This window comes from Balaenoptera physalus (genome assembly GCF_965194825.1).
Source record: "Balaenoptera physalus genome assembly, chromosome: 15".
Classification (NCBI taxonomy): Eukaryota; Metazoa; Chordata; class Mammalia; order Artiodactyla; family Balaenopteridae; genus Balaenoptera; species Balaenoptera physalus.
Window position 1 is genome coordinate 39,415,837 of NC_138894.1, and position 20,159 is coordinate 39,435,995.

General features: G+C 44.2%; 1 protein-coding gene across 3 annotated transcripts in view; it reads right to left on the bottom strand.

Moving 5' to 3' along the window:
• Positions 1-892: 892 nt before the first annotated feature.
• Positions 893-20,159, bottom strand: part of ARHGAP25 (Rho GTPase activating protein 25) — a 109,346-nt gene continuing 90,079 nt past the window's right edge. For all 3 annotated transcript variants that reach the window (XM_082426013.1, XM_082426014.1, XM_082426015.1), the window contains 6 exons: positions 16,167-16,299; positions 11,763-11,836; positions 9,796-9,917; positions 8,790-8,986; positions 5,662-6,188; positions 893-2,885 (listed from right to left, as the gene is read on the bottom strand). In XM_082426013.1, coding sequence (XP_082282139.1) covers positions 2,678-2,885; positions 5,662-6,188; positions 8,790-8,986; positions 9,796-9,917; positions 11,763-11,836; positions 16,167-16,299 — 1,261 coding nt within the window. In that variant the 3' untranslated portion in view covers positions 893-2,677. The remainder of the gene's footprint in view (positions 2,886-5,661; positions 6,189-8,789; positions 8,987-9,795; positions 9,918-11,762; positions 11,837-16,166; positions 16,300-20,159) is intronic.

The window sequence follows — 20,159 nt, forward strand, 5'->3', positions numbered from 1 at the left end:
TAACGTGCCATGCTCGAGGCTGTGAGGACATGCAAAATGTTGGTGGGAAGAGGGTAAGGGGTTTTAACGTGCATATTGCAGACCTTTTGGAGTTCTCAGCACCTGTGCTTGTAGAAGAGAGGCGAAGGCGAAGGAGCGGGTGGTTGGAAAAAGGCGGAGTCAGTAGATCTTGCCCATGGCAGGGCTTTGAAAGTAACAGTGGGAGCTCCTGGGTCCAAGACAGCACCGGTAACATAGGTCAGTCTGGTTTTGCCTTCCAGGAACTGGCTCCCAGGTCCAGGTGAGGCCTGGAGCTACATTGCCATGCATAGCATAGGTGGTCTTTTGGGGCACTGAGGACAGTGTGGCCTCAGACCCCAGATCTTCTTCCCTGGCCCTTCCTTGGACTCACGAGGGCCTGGGGTCCTGGAGAAACTCTTTCTTGTGTTCTCCTCATATGGAGGGTGGCACAGGAGCAGCTTAGGCAAGCCAGATCCCCTCTCGATTGTGAAGACTTGACGTTCTGGCTTCTGATGCTGGACCTGCCGCTCTGTGATCTTGCAGTTCTGGCAGAAGGTGTGGAATGAGAGGTATCACCTGACCAGGAGGGGCTTGGGATTCAAACATGGGCCTTCCACCCAGCCTGAGACCCAGCAAGGTCCTATAACGCGGACCTCCAAGCAAACAGGCTTCAGGGCTTCCTCTTTGCTCCTTCAAACAAATGTTCCCTTTGGAACTGTGAAGCCGGCTACTTCCATACTCAAGTCTATATTAGCATTCAAAGGGTCCGTGCCAGGAACCCATGGGAGAACATGGCACACGTCTGGCAGAACTATAGACACTCATCAGTGGACATTAGGTGTTCAGGAAGTGTTTCTATGTTTGCTACTCTGTAACTGAAAAACAAATCAACTCCAGGAAATCAAATATTTTATTGCTTTACTTAATAATGTTCCAAATCAGTCTCCCAGCCCCCAACCTGCTGTAAGCAAGTCTCTACGAGGAGCTCTAGGTGCCATCCTTGTCCTCTGTCAGTCTGGTCCTTGGGGGGCTGGAGGTGGGCAGAGCAGGGCCTGGGTAGCAGGACTGAGAAACACCGACCCCCTGTCCATCCCTTTCACTCTGTGAGTAATATGTCATGGCCACAGGCAGTGGGGAATAACCAGAGTGAAGAAAACACAGAGAGGAGGAGAAAAAGGGAGAAAATGAAAGGAGAGAAAGGAATAAAGGAGGAGACACAGATGCTGTGGAAGGCTAAACTCTCACTGTGGTAACCGGAGATTCCAAACCACTAATTCAGCCACGTGGCTTCAAGAGTTCAAGAAAATTATGGGAGTAATGGGATGAACTATGTAACATTAGTACAGGTAATACCTGCTGGGAAATTGGGCCAGGAGTTTCCAGAGCTAAAAGCACATTTGAGAATATCTACTTATATTTGTTTTTATCTCATCATTATTCAATTTTTGTCCTGTGTATGTTTTATGATATAACAATACAGTAGTACGTGTGTATAATTTATAAATAAATAAATATACCTATATTGAGGAATGTATGTTCAAATATTTTCTATTGATTGGGTACATGGTCAAAAGAGCTTGGAGACCACCTAACTAGAACGATGACAAAAATCACTAAAGACTCCACCATCCTACCTATCAAGGCCTGGGGCCTCACCAGGGGCCTTGGCCAGGGTGGCTTAATGTAGAAGGAAAAGTCAGCTGTCAGCTGGGAAAGCCCCTCTCCCAGCTCTTCTCTAGTGCCACAGGTCCCTTTAAAGAGTAAAATCACTTGCATTTTGGGGAAACAGGAGAAATATTATTATCACGACTGTTACTATCTAAACACCCAACTAGCATCTAAGGAAGCTGCATCATAGTGGGCCTGCCCTATGCAATCGTGGCCTCTGAAAGGCAAGTGGGATTAGAATGCGGCCCATGATCTGCTCATCAAGCCATGTGCCCAGAGAGGGGTGCATCTGTCCCCAGGCAGGGGAGACTTTTACTCTCATCATGGTGTTGTATGAATTACCAATAGCCCTGCTTTTTTTTTTTTATTTGAATCTGATTTTCTAATCGCTTTTGCTTTCATAAATCCAGTTTACTGCTTGTTTTGTCTTTGCCTAATACTAATGTCAAGTTGGCAGCCCTGGAGAGTCTGCATCACAGGGGGTGCGGTGGCAGAATGGGGTCCTGGCTTCAGTAGGTGCAGCCCCTCAAAACACAGCCCACCATGGCTGAGAAATCAAAAGCTGAATATCATTTTTGGCCCCTGTGTCTCAGAGACACCCGGAGGCCGTCTGACTAGGTGAAATGTTCCACACAGGAAACAAAGAACCAACTTCTCAGTCCAGCCTCTGTTGGGGTCAGCCTGTTGCCTGGGTCCTGGGATGTGGTCTGCATCAGAGTCTCCATTCAGCCACGGGAGGTGCCGCTTCACTCGGCCTGAGACCACGGTGGAGTAATGCAATCCCTTTGAATACAGCCCCGGGGCTCAGACATGTCCACACAAGTCCCAGCTCACCCTTATCCTCCAGCAAACTCCACTGATTTATTTACTGGGAAGTGTGATGTTCCCCCCCCCCGAAAATGTCCTCTCCTTCTTAGGTAGGAATGTTGCTTCCTGGTCATCAGCTAGCAGCGAGAAAGGGAGCATTGCTGGGTCTCTGCAGGCTGTCTCTGTGGTGCTCCTGGGACCCTCAAGCATCGGTCTTGGGCTCCTTCATCGATTTGACAAATTCCTTGACATCCTCTTCCAAGGCCTTGTTCCTCCTCTCCACATCCTCCCGGGAGCGCTCCACGTTGCGGAGGCTGATTTCCAAGGCTGCAGACTTCTTCTTCTCCTTCTCCAGTTCTTCACTGAGCCTCACCACCTTAGCCCACACATCATAATTTTCCGTCTCAAGGCTACGAGGAAGGAAAGAAAAGAATGAAAGGACGGGATGTGACCTCTAGACCTTCCCTTCAGCCTTTCCCTCAACCCCCTCTGTCCACTTTACCTTCCACGTCCCAAGACCCATCTCCAACCTGTACCTCCTAGTTATGTCCCATCCCCGACAGGAGGACTTCCCAGTAAACCTGAATTCCCAGAGCCTGTCCCCTTTTTTGTCATTTGTCATCCATCTCATGACATCTCTTGTGTTGTTTTTCACGTCGTTTTGTGTTTTGTATCTCCCACCACACAATAAAGTCTTTGAATGAAGAGACCACCTCTAATATTTACAGCCCCACAGCGCCTTGCATCTGTCCTGCTCAGTGGAAAGGTTGACTGACTGCTGAACCCCATCCGGATTCCAGATTCCCGGCGCCGGTGTACACATGCATGCTTTCTCATCCTGCTTCATTGCAGAGCACGGACCAGAGCCTTCTCTTATGAAGGCTCCTGGGGACCAAGATTTGGAGAATTTGGGGGAGCTGCCCCTTGGGAGCAACTGTCTGGTCAGGCCCACCCTTGTTTCTGAATCCCACTCCAAGTGAAGGATCTGTTGGATTCCCGAATTCGCAGGATTTTCATCGTTACTGGCCAAAATCCTAGTCTAGTCTCAGGTGCCCATCTCTCTCCCTCCAGGCTGTGCTGACTTAACCCTTGGGAATGAGAGTACATATGACATTTTTGAGCCAAAGGAGGGAATTTCAGGCCTATGAGGAGACTATGATTGGAAATTGGCTTCAGAATTTCATTCTGTGAGATGCTGCTTCCCTGCTACCCAATGCCCTGCTCATTTTTATACGGAGACTTGAGCTCCTGTTTGAGCCCATCTCTGGCTTCTATCTTCAAGGGCCTTGGTCCATTTTGCAGGCAACGGCCTCTCTTCAGAGCCTTGCTTACCCCTGCCTGTTTCTTCTTAAAGCCAAACTAGTCTCATTCCTCTGGAATTCCACCCATTACAAATTTAGTTTTCTTCTCTGAGTCCTCCATATCCTTCTTGTTTTGGGGGGAAACCTCAAAAGAGACACCATGCTAGATCTTGACCACTGCCTCCAGTGGAGAGGTAGAATCTGAGTGGGTTTGGGAGGTTGGCTGACACGAGTTCAAATCTCAGCCCCACCAATGACTAGCTGTGCAACCTTTTTATACTTCCTAAACTCCCATTTCTTCTGTAAAATGGGGGTATTACCTATTTCATGGGATAACTGAGGGGATTATATGAGAAGGCGTGTCTGAAGCATGAAGCTTAGAGCAGGCACTGTAGACTGTTAATTCTCCTTCCTCTCCCGAGGATGGAATGGGACAGCGGATTCAGAAGACTTTGTTCCCTTCAGGAGGAGTGGCCACTTCAATGGCAGCCAGTTTTTCCCCACCCTGTCAATGACCCCTGTGCTAGAAACTGGGGCTCAGTGTCTGCTCTGGGGTTGCCTTGGTCACTGCCAAGATGTCACCCAAGTCTCAGAGTCTACAAACAGCTGATTTCAGTTTCTTAGACAAGAAGTTATGTGTTGTTCTAGATGGGCAGCCCTCTCCAGGGAACACAGGTTCACCAAAGTCTTCCTTTCATGTACCTGAGTCTCTATGGACTGAAAAGTACCCGTCGTTCGAAAACCCCACTAGGTTCACATTTCACTAACTTTTGATTAGTGTGACTTTAGGCAAATCTGGATTGAGGTTTCTTCTCAGGAAAAATCAGTGGTGTGAAAAAGATTTCAAGAAAGTAGTTTATCTACTCAAGTGAGCAAATCATGTCCGAGCATCTTAGAGATTTGTGTGAAATGGTGGCAATGGCCATGTCACCGGCCTCGCTTCCGTTCACCCCCTGCAGTCTGAGATCGTGGGGAGTTAGTGATCCTGACCCATTGAAGCCTCAGTCAGGTCAGGGGTGCCCAGAAGCTCTGCCTCACTTAGGCTTTCAGGTGGCTGACCAGGCCCTCTGCATTCTCTGCACTCTCCCATCAGTCACTCCCCTGCTGCCACCAACCACCGCTCTTCCTCTGCATGAACACGCCAGACCCCTCCCTTCCCATAGCCTCTGCACTTTGGTTCTCTCTGCCTGGCCTGCTCTCTCCCACACCCACCCCAACCCCTCCCACATGGACCTCCCTCGTTCCCTCCCCTCCTTCAGGCCTTTGCTCGAGTGTCACCTTCTCAGTGAGGCCTTCCCCAACCACCCTATGTAACATTGGAACCCCCTTCCTGAGCTCCCCAACCTCCTGCCCTGCTTTATTTCTCTCCCTAGCATTTTCCACCATCTGACATAGCATATGTTTTAATTACCTTTTTGTATTCTCTGTCTGTCTCCACTAGAAGGAAAGCTCTATAAGCAAAAGGGCTTTTGTGTGTTTTGCTCAGTGCTATTCTCTAACAGCTGAGATGGTGCCTGGCACATAGTAGATGCTCAATAAATGTTTGCAGAGTTGATGAATAACATTAATATAAAAAGTTTAAAAATTTCTCTTAATTCGTTAAGACATGTTGATGCTTAAACAACCACTGTTTGGAAACAGTTGATTAAACTACTTAAGCTACATATTTAACTTTTCATGAATGTAAGGTAAAGCTTAGAGTGTTCACTAATTTAGTCATCTCCTCAATGCCTTTGCCCTGTTCCTTACTAGGCCCAACTGCTGTAGATAGCATCTTCTGTAACTGAAGTTTTATAATGTCACTTCTTTGGCAGAGGAGAACAATCCCTATTGCTTTTAAGATGGAAGGCGAGTGGCTGCCCAGGGCCCTCTGGACGTGACTTACTTTTCAATCTGTTCCTCGTACATTTGCTTCTGTATTTCTATTTCCTTTTGCAGCTCCTGGACCATCCTCTGCAAAGATTCAAGTTCCTCTTCTCCGGAGTTCTTTTTCCCAGGCCCGGTTTCAGAGTTTAGGCTGGCAAGAGCATCTCTCTTGGAGTCACAGGCCTGGGATGATAGTGTACCGGCTTCATCCCCAGGGGACCCTGGCTGGGTGGGGACATTATCATAGGTGGAAGTCCGCTGGGAGTCGAAAAACTGTGGCACACCTTGAGACATCGTTCTCCCGTGCCCGTCCCCTGCCTTCCCCTCCAAAGGAGATGACCAGAACTCATTTTTAAAGATCTCTACTTTGCAGCTGTTGGCACCTTGCAAAGCTGATGTCAAGAAGCATTTCCGGTTAGGGAGCGTCTGAGTCCTTTTTCGTGACTGCAGCTTCCAATCTCCTGGCTTTTCCCTGGATGCTTTGTCTTCTAGACACCCATCACTTGGCCGTTGTCCAGTGGGGCTGGTTGCATCTGAGTTGCTGGCCTAGAAAAAAGTGGTCACGGATGTTACATGGGTTTTTCCCACACGTGTCACATTCCCAAGATAAGGATTAGAGACTTGAAAGAAAGTATCTCCTGGCCGCACACCTATGAAACTCAATTAGAAGACCATCTCTTAATTTGTCACATTAGTTGATTATCTGTGTGGCATTTTTCCAAAAGGATATTATACTTGAAGGAACTCATGCTCTAGAGGTAAACTGCTGACTAAAATCAATTGTTTGTTTGTAGTAAGGGACCCTAAACTAGGATTCTGTTATAACCTTAGAATGGGGTGGGGGGGCTTTTCTAACTATGACCCAAATCCAGAAGCCATATAAGAATAATTTGATAAACTCAATCCACATGTGTTTCCATGACCCCCAAAATTAAAAATAAAACAAAGAAACCACCACATGCTAAATCAAAGAATGACAAACTGACAAAAATATTTGCAATGTATATCACAGACAACAGGCTACTCTCCATAATGCATGAAGTTCACAAAAATTGAGAAGAAAAAGACTAATATAAATATGGGCAAAGAGCAAGATCAGAGAGTTCATGGAGGAAAAATGCAACTGGCCCTTACACGTAAAAAAAAAATGTTTGAACACTCTTATAACAGGAAAAACTCAAATTGAAATTAAAATTACTGAAATATTAGTTCTCATCTAACAGATGGGCAATCCTCCAAAATCTGACAACACACTCTGCTGGCGAAACTATAGGGAAATAGGTTATTTCATGCATTGCTGGTGGAAGTGCAAAATGGCACAACCACAGTTTAACAATTTTAATCAAAATTACATACTACAAATCTATTTACCCTCTGACTCAGCAATCATACTTCTAGGAATTTATCCCAGAAATATATTTGCCTGAGCACAAAATGAAGCATGGCCAAGGTTATTCATTGCATCCTTGTTTGTAGTACAAAGGAGTAAAAGAAACCTGTTCATCTATGGAGGTTGGCTGAGTAGATCACGGTACATGCACAGAATGTAACACCACACATCTGCCAGAAACTTGAGGTTGTATGAGGTACTGCCTATGTATTGACATGAAAAGGTCTCCAGGGTATCTGTTAAACAGAAAAATTCAAGATACACAGTAGCGTGTGTGTGTGTGGAGAGGGAGAGAGTGAGCATGTTACGCTTTGTGTAAAAAGGGAGGTAAATAACAATTCACACTCATATCTGCTTATATTTGCAAAAAGGAACACTGGAAGGATAAAAAAGAAACTGACAAAGGCATGGAAGAATAAGGTGGGTGCAGACAGCAAAGGGAGCAGGAGTTCTAAACATATCTCTTTCTTTTGTTTTGACTTTCTTGAGTCATGCATATGTATTTTTAGATTAAATTAAAAAGGAAAAGATTGAGCCCTAAAATGAGAAATCAGGGCTCAACCTGTCTGTCTGACGCTTCTAGCTCATCACCTGCCTTGGCAACCCCACCTGGAGTCAGAAGGACCTGGGCCCTGAGGTGCAAACTAGATCTAAGTCCCACTCTCGACCATTCTACTGCTGTCATCTTGGGACAGCTGGTCAACCTCCCTGAGACTCAGTGCCTCAGCTATAAAATGTGGATGATAAATTCTGCCCTACAGAGTAATGGTGAGGACTCCAGATGTGATCTAAGGTTCCCAGCACACTGCCTGTCCATTGCTGCCCATACTGTTACAATAAATACAGAAACCTGTCAAATGAGCACAACAATGGCTACTCTCAAAGATGTCTAGGATGATTTCATTATATGAAATAAACATTTCTCAATATTAATTTGATTTTAGAGTATTAGTAAATGCACTGTGTCCAGACAGGCATCACCCAAGAAAAATCACAACTACCACCATCTTTTTTCCAATACATTCTTAATCATCCTCGGGATTAACAGTAGGCAACTGACATTACCCGGGGAACTGGAAATTTTACATTCATTCCTTGACCACACATAAAGAATTAAGCTGCTATATAAAGTTCACACATTCTTTTAAAAAATATTTGCCTCTATAGATACGTTAAAATATTTGAGCTTTGCAAATTATTGGCCTAAATAGTCTAAATTTCAGAGTCTGCAGAGTTTTTTGACATTGTGAACGTGAGCCCCAACCCTTCAGTACAAATGAGGGGGTTGACATTGCTGAGACAGCTTATCAGGGAATGAGAAATATTACACAAACACATACATACTCTGAGAAAGGAATCACGTTTCATGGCTTAGCAGGAAACCGTTCTCTCTGGACTTTCACCCGGAATTTTCAACAACTCTCACTAGAACATTAACACTGCGGTATGTAATTTCCCCATCGAACTTCCCTGAGTTTGAAAGGGTTTAGAGTGGGCTTTAGTGAGGACTCCCATTGCTTAGATATTGGGGGGTGGGCACACATGTCACTAATCCCACCTCCGGGGTACCAACAGAAACTAGATTTTGAAAGAGGCCAGGCTTTCAAGATTCATTCAAATGGGTCTATATCAGCTGTGCCCACTGCCACAGCATCACCCAGGGCTCCCTAAATCGCCGTTCCAGAGCAGTTCTTACATGGAATGACCTGGACTGAAGGAAGAGTCGGATGGAAGGAGGAGGGCCCTCTGCACCTTACCATGTTATTGATGCTGTCTGTTCTAGAAATTGGAGGGTCCTCAGTGGCATCCCAGCCCACAGAGCTTCGCGCCACTGGAGGTTTCTTGGGGTCATTTTTTGGGGCAGGGGGTGACAAGGGTGCATCCTTGAACTTGGGAAAGAGGACTTCGTGGTCTCTGATCATCATGGTCATCACTCTTTGGATTTGAGGAGTCCCTGAAAGAAAGAAGAAAGACGTTTGTAGTGCTGGACCATGGGGCAGAGGGCAGGTGGTCCTCAAGTTTCTCCACCCATGAGATGTCTCTAAACTTGACTCTAAAACCACATGGCCCCAAAGGACCCCATTTTCTCCTCACAGGACCCTTCTTAATGGCTTGGGGTAGGAGATTGTGGTGAATGGGATGGGATAGAAGAAGGATATGGCAGTGGGGCGAAAGAGGGTTATTTTTGGCCTACAGTCCTCTGGATCAGTCTTTGATCAGTTTATAGGCAATACAACAGGAAAGAAAATGAAGACATCTTTCTCTCTTGATGTGATCCTCAACATGACATCTGATTTCTTATTGCACGCATAGAGAATGCGTACCAGGCATACTGCCTCCCCCAAACCACGGCAGACATCAGTACTCTGTGTCAGGACTCTTGTTCACTGAACCAAGACACTACCTCAGAAGTCTTTTCAGCGCAGCTTTACAAGTAGCCTCTTTGGGAGTTGCCTTATAAAATCACACTTGTTTGCTCTCTCTGGCTAAGGATGTTTAAAAGTACTAAGAGACTAAGAAACACTAGCTAACTGTTTTCGTGCTAGCCTATCATACTGTGTGATGACTGGTAAATCTTTAACCTCTCTGCTCTGCTGTAACCTGGAAAATGAACATAATTCCTGCCTGCTTATTTCACAGGGCTATTTTACAACTCAGACAAGATGATCAACGGAAAATGCTTGGCAAATCGCAGAGCAATTTGGTAGCGATGTCACTGTCTTTACTTCTTCTGCCCCTACCTTCACCACAGGACCAGCGTACCTCTCATGATCACAGCAGGGTCTTCGACCTTCGACCTGATGAGATTCACACCAATCACAGTAGCCAGATTGTCCACACTCATCTTGTTAACTCCACAGTTCAGCTGGATTTCATGGAGAAACCTGTGGGCAACCAGGAAATCCCAGAGTAGGAAATAGGAAGTTGCCACGAGGAAGCACTTCCAGGTACCCACAGGATCCCAGAGGTGGGTCTCAACTCTTTCCTTCTGGTCTCAGGAATGGGACCAGTCTGCTCTGACTACAAGAATTTAGCTTCCCCCTGAAAGATTCAAGATCAAGGAAGAAGAGACACAAGCAACCCAGCTGCTGATGGTGGCACTGGGGCCAGGGGTGGGTGAGGAGTCACATCGGCAGGAGACAGGGTCCAGTTCAGGGAGCTAAGAGGAGACAAGAAGGACTAAAATGGGTGTTTGACTATCCCTGGTCCTGACTTTACAGGCTTCTCTCCCAGGCTCTCAGCACCTATCCCAGCTGAGTCTCCGGAGAAGAGAACTTCATCGTGGGAAGATCTCAGAAATGGGAATTCATGGTACCTCCTTGGTCTCATCCTCAGGTTACACCACCAAGCATCTCAAATTCTCAGCAAGTGCTCAAAAACTAACACTGAATTTTTGCTGTAATCCCACCTATTTGAGGAATGAAGCTCTCAGATTCACTATTTTAAAAACCTGAAAAGATCAGAAAAAAACACTTCTAAATATTGTCTCTAAAAACCATTTATAAGTAAATCGGCTGAAGCAACATAAAATTCCAAATACGGAGAAATTATCAAATAAGTGGCGGGAGGGTGTCCAAATGAGGAAACATTATGGAATATTATAGAGTCATGTATAATCCTACTTTGTGACATAGGAAAATGCTCACTATACAACATTTAGCTAAAAGAAGCAGGATACAAGTATATATATATTCTTTATTTAAAAATATATTTCTAATTTGGTATAAAAATTGTTTCCCTATATTTATATTGATGCATGTGATGATCTATCACAGAGACAAAAACATTCAGAAGGAAACACACTCAAATATTAATAGTGACTTTTTCTGGGTGAGGGGATTTGGGGAAATGTTCATCTATTTACAGTATTTTATATACTCCTAGTTTCCAAATCAAGCATGTGTAACTCTTTTATCATCTGGAAACTACAAAAAATTATTAAAAAAAAAAATAAAACTAGGGCTTCCCTGGTGACACAGTGGTTAAGAATCCGCCTACCAATGCAGGGCACACGGGTTCGAGCCCTGGTCCGGGAAGATACCACATGCCGCGGAGCAACTAAGCCCGTGCACCACAACTACTGAAGCCTGTGCGCCTAGAGCCTGTGCTCCACAACAAGAGAAGCCACAGGAATGAGAAGCCCGCGTGCCGCAACTAGAGAAACCCGCGTGCAGCAACAAAGACCTAACGCAGCCAAAAATAAATAAATTAAATAAATAAATTAAAAAAAATAAAGATAAATTTCAGCTATGTCTGACATGGAGATCCAGGCTCCCAACTCAGCCAGATCTGGGTCAATCCACATGCTATGTGTTGCCACAGAGACAGCACATAGCAGGTCCGTCCTCAGAAAGGGAATTAAGAAAGATGGCCTGGAATGAATGTCTCTGGGGTGCTAAGTTATGGTCCAGAGACAGGAAGATGGGAGATGATTCTAGAAACATTATAAGAATTCTGAGTTCTAATGCCTGTCCCAGGACTGTGGGCAGCACTGGGGCAGGCTTGAAGGAGGAAGCATGTTTCCTTTTTATGCTGATTAGATTTTCCGGGATCCTTTCAATTGTCTTGGGGACACAGGAAACTACCTCAGTGCTATGTGAATAGAGTTGACCTTCCAGAGGTCTGGACCAGAATCTCTTGAGTTCACAGAGATACTGTTTCCTCCTCTAACTGGGGAATTCTTTCTGGTGTGGCTGAAAATTATGGAACTGATACCAGGTGCCTCTTACCTGCAGATGTAGCTTAAGAGACTATAGTTGTCTCGAGGAAGGATGGAGAGCTGCTTCATCAACTCCTGCTGAGCCTGGGAAGAGATTTTTAATGCCAGTAAAAGAGCCTGCTCACTTGCCAGCAATGGGACCCTGGAGCATAACTGGTGCATCTCTGCAGAAGCAACACTTTGGCAGTCACTCCTGTTCCCGTAGTTGTGTGTGTGTGTGTGTGTGTGTGTGTGTGTGTGTGTGTGTGTGTGTGTGTGTTTTAACATCTTTATTGGAGTATAATTGCTTTACAATGATGTGCTAGCCTCTGCCCTACAACAAAGTGAATCAGCTATACATATACATATATCCCCATATCTCCTCCCTCTTGTGTCTCCCTCCCACCCTCCCTATGCCAAGCACCGAGCTGATCTCCCTGTGCTATGTGGCTGCTTCCCACTAGCTATCTATCTTACATTTGGTAGTGTATATATGTCCATGCCACTCTCTCACTTTGTCCCAGCTTACCCTTCCCCCTCCCTGTGCCCTCAAGTCCATTCTCTATGTCTGCGTCTTTATTCCTGTCCTGCCCCTAGGTTCTTCAGAACCTTTTTTTTTTTTTTTAGATTCCATATATATGTGTTAGCACATGGTATTTGTTTTTCTCTTTCTGACTTACTTCACTCTGTATGACAGACTCTAGGTCCATCCACCTCACTACAAATAACTCAATTTCATTTCTTTTTATGGCTGAGTAATATTCCATTGTATATATGCGCCACATCTTCTTTATCCATTCATCTGTCAATGGACACTTAGGTTGCTTCCATGTCCTGGCTATTGTAAATAGAGCTGCAATGAACATTGTGGTACATGACCCTTTTTGAATTACAGTTTTCTCAGGGTATATGCCTAGTAGTGGGATTGCTGGGTCGTTTGGTAGCTTTATTTTTAGTTTTTGGAGTAACCTCCATACTGTTCTCCATAGTGGCTGTATCAAGTTACATTCCCACCAACAGTGCAAGAGGGTTCCCTTTTCTCCACACCCTCTCCAGCATTTATTGTTTGTAGATTTTTTGATGATGGCCAGTCTGAACGGTGTGAGGTGATACCTCATTGTAGTTTTGATTTACATTTCTCTAATGATTAGTGATGTTGAGCATCTTTTCATGTGTTTGTTGGCCATCTGTATATCTTCTTTGGAGAAATGTCTATTTAGATCTTCTGCCCATTTTTAGATTGGGCTGTTTGTTTTTTTGATATTGAGCTGCACGAGCTGCTTGTATATTTTGGAGATTAATCTTCTGTCAGTTGCTTCATTTGAAAATATTTTCTCCCATTCTGAGGGTTGTCTTTTCATCTTGTTTATGGTTTCCTTTGCTGTGCAAAAGCTTTGAAGTTTCATTAGGTCCCATTTGTTTATTTTTATAAAACTTCTAATTTTGAAATAACTATAAATCCACAGGAAGTTGCAAGAATAGCCTGGAGAGGTTCACTGGTTTTGGTACCTTGTATTTTTTTATTCATCTGCGATTATGCCCTCCTCCCTGACTCAGAGCTACTCTAAGGCAAGAACTATTTGATAACCATACTCACAATAACTGTTTGCTTCATAAATGCTTGAGCTGTAACTCTCCAATAAAGAATTCGACCAGAACCAAATGCCCCCCAAGTCACTTTAAAAGTGTTGTGAGAAGGAGGATGTTTCTGAGAACTGAGGTTTCACGCGATATGGTTTCGCTGGGAGCTGCTAGAACCCAGGGACAGACTGACCAAGCTGGAAGGCAGGTGAGAGGCCCGAAGGTTATAGCTTCATGATGACACTGAATGTTAGAGACAGTCATACAAGGAATGCAAGTGCCAGGAAGAGGAAGGACAGAGAATTTTCTTTGTTCTTTTCTCTCACAGTGCCTATAGAGTCTGCAGTCACCGTCTACAACATCATGATTGTAAAAGGGCACCAGTGCACATGAGACACACAGGCTCTCCTCAAACCTGAGCAGCTCCTCCAGGAGAAAATGCACTCTATGGCCTGTCGGCCTGCATGCAGTGACTTGGTGCAGCCCCACTGGATCTAGAATGCCTGCTTCATACTGATTCCCTCCTCTTCAGTTTAGTCAAGTAAATTCTTTGCAAAGGTTGCTTTAGACTCACGCCTCCCAGCGACTGCCTCTGCCACGTGTTCACCCATGAGAGAGGCTGTGATCCCTCACCCTGTCCAGATCTGTGTTACCAGGATTAGAAACTCTCCAATATGTTGAGATCGAGAAAAGTTGGGAGAAGCAGGTCTAAATCAAGGAAGTTCAGGGGTGGGAGTCTGATTGTCAGAACTGCATCCATGGACCTCCTTTCCTTTCCCTGAAGCTGTGGGGCAAGATGTCACCTGAAACATTCATCTTTTTAGCCAACTTTTAAACCTTATTCCATAAAATTGTATTACTTTTGCAAAGGTGAGCTGATATGCCTGTATAAATTAAGACTTTCCATATCCTCTTTTAACCCCCCCAAAATTCATAAATCATACACAAAATATCCTAAAATCAGATCATGCAACCTAATTTTTGTGTTGGAAAATAGCTACAAAGGCTATAGTGCGTTAGTTGCATCCTTATCGTGCTCTTTCTTTCCTAATGCTAAAATATAAAACCACTTTTTTTCTTGTACCAGGATCTACTTAAATTGTGAGGCTCCTCCCTCTCAATCAGGATGGAAGTTCTCACAGCTGTACTTTCTTCCAGGGCTAGGGCACTATCTCTTCAATGATTTTATTTATATATATATATATATATATATATATATATATATATATATATATATATATATATATATACACACATATACATACATACATACATATACACACACATATGTGTGTGTGTATTATATATATATATACTTTTTCTGGGAGCATACTATATAATAAATTCAGAAGTAGAGCAGAGACTAAACATCCCCTTGAATCAATAATTTTAAAATGTCACTCACTTGTGACACATATCCCAGGGTCCTCAAAACGATCCTGTTATTATGAAATGTGTCTAAGTTTGTGCTGTCTAATACAACAGCAACTTGACACATGTGACTATTAATAAAATAAAATAAAATAAAATAAAATTAGAAATTTGGTTCCTCAGTTGTGCTAGCCACATTTCAAGTGCCTAGTGGCCACATATAGCTAGTGGTTACTACATTGGACCGTGCAGTTATGTAACAGTTCCATCATTGTAGAAAGTTCTCTTGGGCTAAGTAAATAAACTGAGTCTCACAGAAGATGCATCATTTGCTAAATGGCAAAATCAAAGTTAAATTCATTGCAAGTTTTTCTGTGCACCACTTTGCCAGAGAGAACTTTTTTTTTTTTAATTTTATTTATTTATTTATTTATGGCTGTGTTGGGTCTTCGTTTCTGTGCGAGGGCTTTCTCTAGTTGCAGCAAGTGGGGGCCACTCTTCATTGCGGTGTGCGGGCCTCTCACTGTCGCGGCCTCTCCCGTTGCGGAGCACAGGCTCCAGACGCGCAGGCTCAGTAGTTGTGGCTCACGGGCCTAGTCGCTCCGCGGCATGTGGGATCTTCCCAGACCAGGGCTCGAACCCGTGTCCCCTGCATTGGCAGGCAGATTCTCAACCACTGCGCCACCAGGGAGAACTTATAACATAGTAGTGCTAAACGCTAACCTTCCCAAAGTGGGCAGTTAGACCCCTTTATTAGCTGTGTAACAGATGCATTCATGGGCCATTTAGTTTTGCAAATCTTGGTTAAAAACCATAATAGTTTTATTGTTGTCAGTCAGGTTTTCTTTTGCTGGTTGGCTAGTTTGTTGTCAGTCAGGTTTTCTTTTGCTGGTTGGTTAGTTTGTTTAACATGTTGCCTATAAAGGCTTTAAGGAAACAATTTACACAAGGATCAAAATTCCTGCTGGTGAGGAGCTGCATGATGCTGCAGATGGGGACTGCAGACCCTACAGGCAGCTGCAGCTGAAAGGAACCAGGAAAAGCTCTTGTCCTTCCTCTCCCTGGCACATGTGTTTCTTGTATACCCATGCATGACACGTATGGTCATCGCAGATCTAGAACATTTGGACCTCTCACCTGCCCTCCAGGTGGGTCAGTCTGTCTTTTTGTCCCAGCGGGTCTTAGCAAGGCCATATTGCTTGAAACCCTTCTCAGAAGCATCCTCCTTCTCTTACTAATTTTAGAGTGACTTGGGGGTATTTAATGATAATCCAGTACTTTGTTGGAGTGCAACATCCCATAAAGGCTGTCACCATGATTGGCTTCATTGGACTTTTGTTGCTGAGAGTTCCAGTTTGACAAAGTATCTCACCAAAAGTTATGGGGTTCACCCATGACCCGCTGTTGCTTGCCTACCAGAATAGTGTTCAGTAACCCTCACCTTCTTCTGAAGCAGGACAATTAACTCTATTGAGATACAAACCTTTGCCTCATCTGCATTCATGAGCTGCCCGCAGAGCAGGAACCCCTCATACTGGCTCCAGGGAACCACTGGCTCTGGGAGGTCTCGGAGGTAGAGCTTCAGCAGGGAGGCTACCGTGTGCACATCTGTATCTCTGGAAAAAAACAAACAATGTTTTTTGAAAACAAAACTCCAGAACTCTCGGGCTTCCCTGGTGGCACAGTGGTTGAGAATCTGCCTGCCAGTGCAGGGGACATGGGTTCGAGCCCTGGTCTGGGAAGATCCCACATCCCGCGGAGCAACTGGGCCCATGAGCCACAACTACTGAGCCTGCGCGTCTGGAGCCTGTGATCCGCAACAAGAGAGGCCGCGATAGTGAGAGGCCCACGCACCGCGATGAAGAGTGGCCCCCACTTGCCGCAACTAGAGAAAGCCCTCTCACAAAAATGAAGACCCGACACAGCCATAAATTAATTAATTAATTAATTTTTAAAAAAGCTCCAGAACTCTCCTCACCTCTCCCTTGGTGATCCACTGAATAAGAACCCAGCTTCCAAAAAGAAATTTTGCAGAGGAGTTGAGTCTGATAAAGATGTATCTGACCAAAATATTTTTGCAACTCTCCCTTCTGGAATAATAACCACCGACACCTTTTCCTTTATCTCTTCTACCTAACTGCCTCAAAGATAAGTTTAAGGTCTACTCTTCCAATAAGCCTGTTAAACTATTCTAGTCTTCATTGCTTTCTTCTTTCTCCAAGTCACAGAGTACAATTGAGCATTCTCTACTTAGTCTCTAGTTTCTCATGTGGTAACTCCTTATAGCTATGACCCATTGATCTCTTTAGTCTATCAGAGAGCTTAAAATAGGTCTGGGATTCATTAATATATTCACACAATCATTTATTCAACCAATGTGTTGAGAGAACCTACTAGGTGCAAGACACTATGTCAGGCACTGGGGTTTCAGCAGTGAACCTGAGGGACCCACAGGACCCCTGTCCTCATGGAGTGACAGAGCTATGAAGACTCAAATGTTACCAAGTCATTACAATACTGTGTGGTTAGTGAGATGACAAGGAAGTCCAGGACTTGAGACTGCATGGAAATGTAGAAAAGGGACACCCAACGCAGAATTGGGGAACCCTAGGAAACTCTTCAGACAAGATCGGAAGACTGATGAGGAATTAGAGCATGGGGTAGGCAGCATATCTTTCAGCCTGGAGGATGGAGACAAGACTGGATGAACCATGGCCCAGGAACCAAACCTGGCCCATCACCTTTATTTGTACAGCCTGTGAGCTAAGAATGGATCTAACATTTTCAAATGGTTGGGGAAAAAACTCAAAAGGAGAATATTTCATGGCATGTGAAAATCACGTGAAATTTGAATTTCAGCATCCATAAATAAAGTGTTATAGGAACATAGCCATGCTCATTCAGTTTTGTATTGTCTTTGGCTGAATTCTGGTATAAGAACAGAGTTGAGTAGCTGCAGCAGAGACTGTCTGGCCTGCAAAGCCTAAATATTTCATATGTGGCCCTTTAAGAAAAGTCTGCTGATCCCTGGTTTATGGAGCTATTGTGTTTATTCTGCAGCTCTATAAGAGAAAATGAGTCTGAGTATACCATATACTTGAAACTCATTAGTGAAAAATATTTATTTCATATCAAGAAAAATTGGTCATGCACCCCGATGTTCATAGCAGCACTATTTACAATAGCGAAGACATGGAAGCAACCTAAGTGTCCATTGACAGATGAATGGATAAAGAAGATGTGGTATGTATACACAGTGGAATATTACTCAGCCATAAAAAAGAGTGAAATAATGCCATTTGCAGCAACATGGATAGACCTAGAGATTATCATACTAAGTGAAGTAAGTCAGACAGAGAAAGACAAATATCATACGATATCACTTATATGTGGGACCTTTAAAAAAATTGATACAAATGAACTTATTAACAAAACAGAAATAGACTCACAGACATAGAAAACAAACATGGTTACCAAAGGGGAAATGGGGGGTGGAGGGATAAATTGGAATTTGGGATTAACAGATACACAATACTATATATAAAATAGCTAAACAACAAAGACCTACTGTATAGCACAGGGAATGATAGTCAATATCTTGTAATAGCCTACAATGGAAAAGAATCTGAAAAGGAATACATATATACATATGTATATATATATATATATATATATATATATATATATATATATATATATACACACACAAACACATATTTATATAAATGAATCACTTTGCTATACACCTGAAACTTTGTAAATCAACTATACTTCAATAAAAAAAAGAAAGAAAGAAAAAGAAAAACTTGTATCTGTAAGAGACACTCCCAGTATTTTGAAAAGCTGTGACGGGGCAAGAGATCCAGCCGATCTGAGTGGCTCTTGGGCTTCAGCAATGGGGACATAGAAGCGGCTGGGCTGGGTGGGATCACATCCTGGAGGAGGGCCGGGAGGGGTGGATTTGGGCAGGAGAAGAAGGCAGGCATTTGAGGCCTCAGAAACCAGAACATTGAGGCTTGACTGCGGAGCTCTCTATCTTGACGTTTCATGTAAATGTTTTCTTTTGGGTTTTTGACAGCCAGTGGTTGGAACTGTCTTCTGGAAAGGTCCCCCACTTTGCAGCCTGTGAACTCCACCTCCAAAGAAGAACTTGAGCTGGCACAGAGCCCTGCGTCTGCTCCACTGCTGCCCTCAGGAAATCGGGGGTGGGGACCATTCACTTAAGGTGGGGATTCTGGAGAAGCCTTCCCTGCTGAGTCACTGCCTAAAAATACCTTGGCAGAGCCCTCTCGTCAAAATGCAGGAGAAGTTCCCCAGAAAATGGCAGGACAACAGCCAGCTGACACTTTGCCTGAGCAGCATTCTCCTAAGTCCTAAGATCTCCTTTGTCCCAAATCCTCTGCATCGCAATCCACCCAGTGGGCTTAATCAGGGTCCAGGGACTCAGGTTTGATTGAAGTATCTTCCTCACCCCACATCCTCTAATCCTACTCTGCAAATGTCCCAGGAATCCCTCTAGGCCTCACTCCCTGTCCTGTTCCAAAAGGCCATGGTCTTTTGCCAGGATTCTGCCAGCCCCTATCTGGCCTCCTGGCTCCACGACTCCATTCTCCAATGCACTGTCCGTCACTGGCACAGCCCCCAACACTCAAAACATACCCACAGAACAAATATGGAAAACAAAGAATTTGAAATGACAAAAACAGTATAGATGATACATCAAGAACCAGAAACTTTTGAAGAGAAAGAGCAATAAAAAAAGACAAACTCGGGGCTTCCCTGGTGGCGCAGTGGTTGAGAATCCGTCTGCCAATGCAGGGGACACGGGTTCGAGCCCTGGTCTGGGAAGATCCCACATGCCGCAGAGCAACTAGGCCCGTGAGCCACAACTGCTGAGCCTGCGCGTCTGGAGCCTGTGCTCCGCAACAAGAGAGGCCGCGATAGTGAGAGGCCCGCACACCGCGATGAAGAGTGGCCCCCGCTTGCCACAGCTAGAGAAAGCCCTCACACAGAAACGAAGACCCAACACAGCCATAAATAAAATAAATTAATAAATTTAAAAAACCCACAAAACTCTATAGATGGTTCAATCAGGAGAAACTAATAGCCAACATTAGAAAAGAGAAAGGGATTGTAACCACACATATAGGATTGATACTTCAAAATTATCATCAAAAAATACATTTAGCCATCTAAATCATCGTAGAATATTGCAACCCACAGAAAGCTTCCCAATTCATTTTGCCGGGGGAAGATAATGCTGCTTGGTCTGACTAAGTCCTCAGGCTTGTTTATTGTCTCAGCTTAAGTGTCATTTGGGGGGGGGGGGGCATTCTAAATCCAGCAGACCATGTCAAAAGCCCCCTGTTGAAGTGAAAAATGATGAAAAAATGAAATGAAATGAAAAATAGATGGTATTAATACCATCTATTTTTCATTTTTTGGTATTTAACACAATGGAAAGTCTACAGTTATG